Source organism: Cornus florida, unplaced genomic scaffold, assembly GCF_030987335.1.
Source record: "Cornus florida cultivar Cherokee Brave unplaced genomic scaffold, ASM3098733v1 CherokeeBrave_3.0.0_Hap2_Chr11, whole genome shotgun sequence".
Taxonomy (NCBI): Eukaryota; Viridiplantae; Streptophyta; class Magnoliopsida; order Cornales; family Cornaceae; genus Cornus; species Cornus florida.
The window spans coordinates 107,237,470-107,239,537 of record NW_026775581.1 but is presented as its reverse complement, the minus strand read 5'-3'; the positions used below and the strand labels follow the sequence as shown (position 1 = coordinate 107,239,537).

The window sequence follows — 2,068 nt, the reverse complement described above, 5'->3', positions numbered from 1 at the left end:
CTAGAACTCACCAAGGGAAATGGCCGGAACTACACTGAGAAATGGCTGGAAATAAGACTGGAAATGGCCGGAACAAACAACGCCGGGAAATGGCTGGAACAACGCCGGGAAAAACAGGAACAATGCCGGGAAAAGCGGAACTAAGCGGGGAAATGTCTGGAATAAAGCCGGGAAATGTCCGGAACAACGCCTGGAAATGGCCGTAACAACGCCGGGAAAGAAATGTGAAGACAGAGAGAATATGCTCCATGATAATAATTTCAATACTCCCCCTCAAATTCTAGATGGGATTACAAGAACAACCTGGCTCCGATACCATGTTAAATTTGGATGCGGAAATAAGAAAGCAAATATGAAAAGGGAAGAGAGAAAGATGGAGAATACAAGCATATACATAATTCGGCACTAAGGCCTACATCCATGGACAAAGAGTCATTAAGGGCTACATTTTGATTATTCAGATATATTTTGCTTGAATGCAAAGAGCCTATATTTAGGCATGGTAAAAGATAAGAAAATATGAAAGGTATACAATAGTCAAAGAAGGCACCGTGATTGGTGGGGGATTTTGCTCCACTGTTATGTAGAAATTTTTTTAGTTGGAAGGAAATTGACTGGATCACCATGATTGGTGGAGAATTTTGCTCCACGATTATATAGAAATATTTATATATTTTAACAAGTTTCTTTAACATTTTCGGTTATGTTTATTCAAAAAGAAAGATTTGTTTGGTCTTTGATATCTTCCTGTTGGTATCTTCTGTCTTGGTTCTGGTGCTACAATTGTTAATGGGGTTCAGAACTTGTGGACTTCACAGGTAACATGCAATTGATTTTTTATCTTCTCCATTTTTCTTATTTATGAAATTTAGCTGCTCCCTTGCTGAGAGGTTTATTGATTTTTATGCATGTTTTCTTCAGCCTCCTGGAAATATTAAGTATGCAGCTTTGGTGATTGGTGGTTCATTCATTATTGAAGGTCCAATTCATTGCATTGTCATAATTGGCTGCTGGATTTTTCAAGGCATTCCTTTACATTTTGTTTCTTTCCATTTTTTCCCTCTTAAATAACTTCGTATTTTCTGTAGGTGCTTTCCTTGTTGTGGCCACAGGTGCTGTTAGGAAAGGTGCAGCTGCAGAAGGAATGAAAGTGAGAGACTATGTCTGGGGTGGTCATGATCCCACATCTGTTGCAGTTGTGACAGAGGTAATAGTAGTTTGTTCGCCTCTGGTTGTTTGAAGTGAAGTGGTGATAATACTTCTAGCATCAGCTTATGTCTCATTGAATGTGAGACTAGATATAAAAATTATTGACTGGTGGTGTAAGAAATGGTATATTTGAGCTATACTTTTAGCATCTTGCTTCATCTCATTTCAGGCACAACGTACACCTGAAACACTAACCAAAGTACTGAAGGGCATTATAATTTCAATCTCCTGAATCCATAAGGAATGAACTGAAATTGAAGAAACCTCCTGCTTTGAAATGCTTCAAATGCATTGGAGAGAAATCTAGAGAAGGAAGTACTAAATGTTCATGGAAAGCTTATCCACGTTTGAGAGCAACATCAAGTTTAATCTCGGAAATTTCTGTTTTTTGTTGTAGTTTATAGGGCTCTCTTTTGTGCCATACCATGTCTTAATATCAAGAAGCCCCAAAGAAGTCACACTTAATGCCTTTATGGACATCTTTTTCTCCGAACTTTTTAGGATTTTGAGGCATTTACTTTTCCTTAAAAAAAAAAATTTTTTTTTTTGGGGTTTTCATCATCTTCTTGTTTTGCTCCTATCCCCCTCCCCACTTTCGGAAGCTGTTACGTAAATTACATCGCTCGCTGTGATTATCAATATTGAGGTAGTTTGTTATGATTTGCAATGATTGCTGCTGTACCAATGTTTTAACCATATCAGATTATTATGCTTCTCTTACCGTCTTTGTCTATTCCACTTAATATGATTACACAAGTGCGGGATGGTGCTGCTGTTACCGGTCTTGCTGATGCTGCTGCATCGTTGGTTGCTGTTAATGTCACAGGGAATCCAATTTATGATCCCATTGGTTCGATTG

At 38.2% G+C, this 2,068-nt stretch overlaps 1 protein-coding gene across 2 annotated transcripts; it reads left to right on the top strand.

The window, feature by feature from the left end:
• The first annotated feature begins 711 nt into the window (after positions 1–711).
• On the top strand, positions 712–1,850 carry LOC132286492 (metal tolerance protein C4-like). Of its 2 annotated transcripts, XR_009472795.1 has the most exons (3): positions 712–818; positions 922–979; positions 1,089–1,850. XR_009472795.1 is itself a non-coding variant. In XM_059788841.1 (2 exons), the coding sequence occupies exons 1-2, from the start codon at positions 862–864 to the stop codon at positions 1,238–1,240; spliced, it is 270 nt and encodes an 89-aa protein (XP_059644824.1). In that variant the 5' UTR covers positions 712–861; the 3' UTR covers positions 1,241–1,850. The 2 variants fall into 2 exon arrangements, 1 of the variants encoding a protein (XP_059644824.1); XM_059788841.1 differs by having other exon boundaries at positions 712–979.
• Positions 1,851–2,068: the final 218 nt, after the last annotated feature.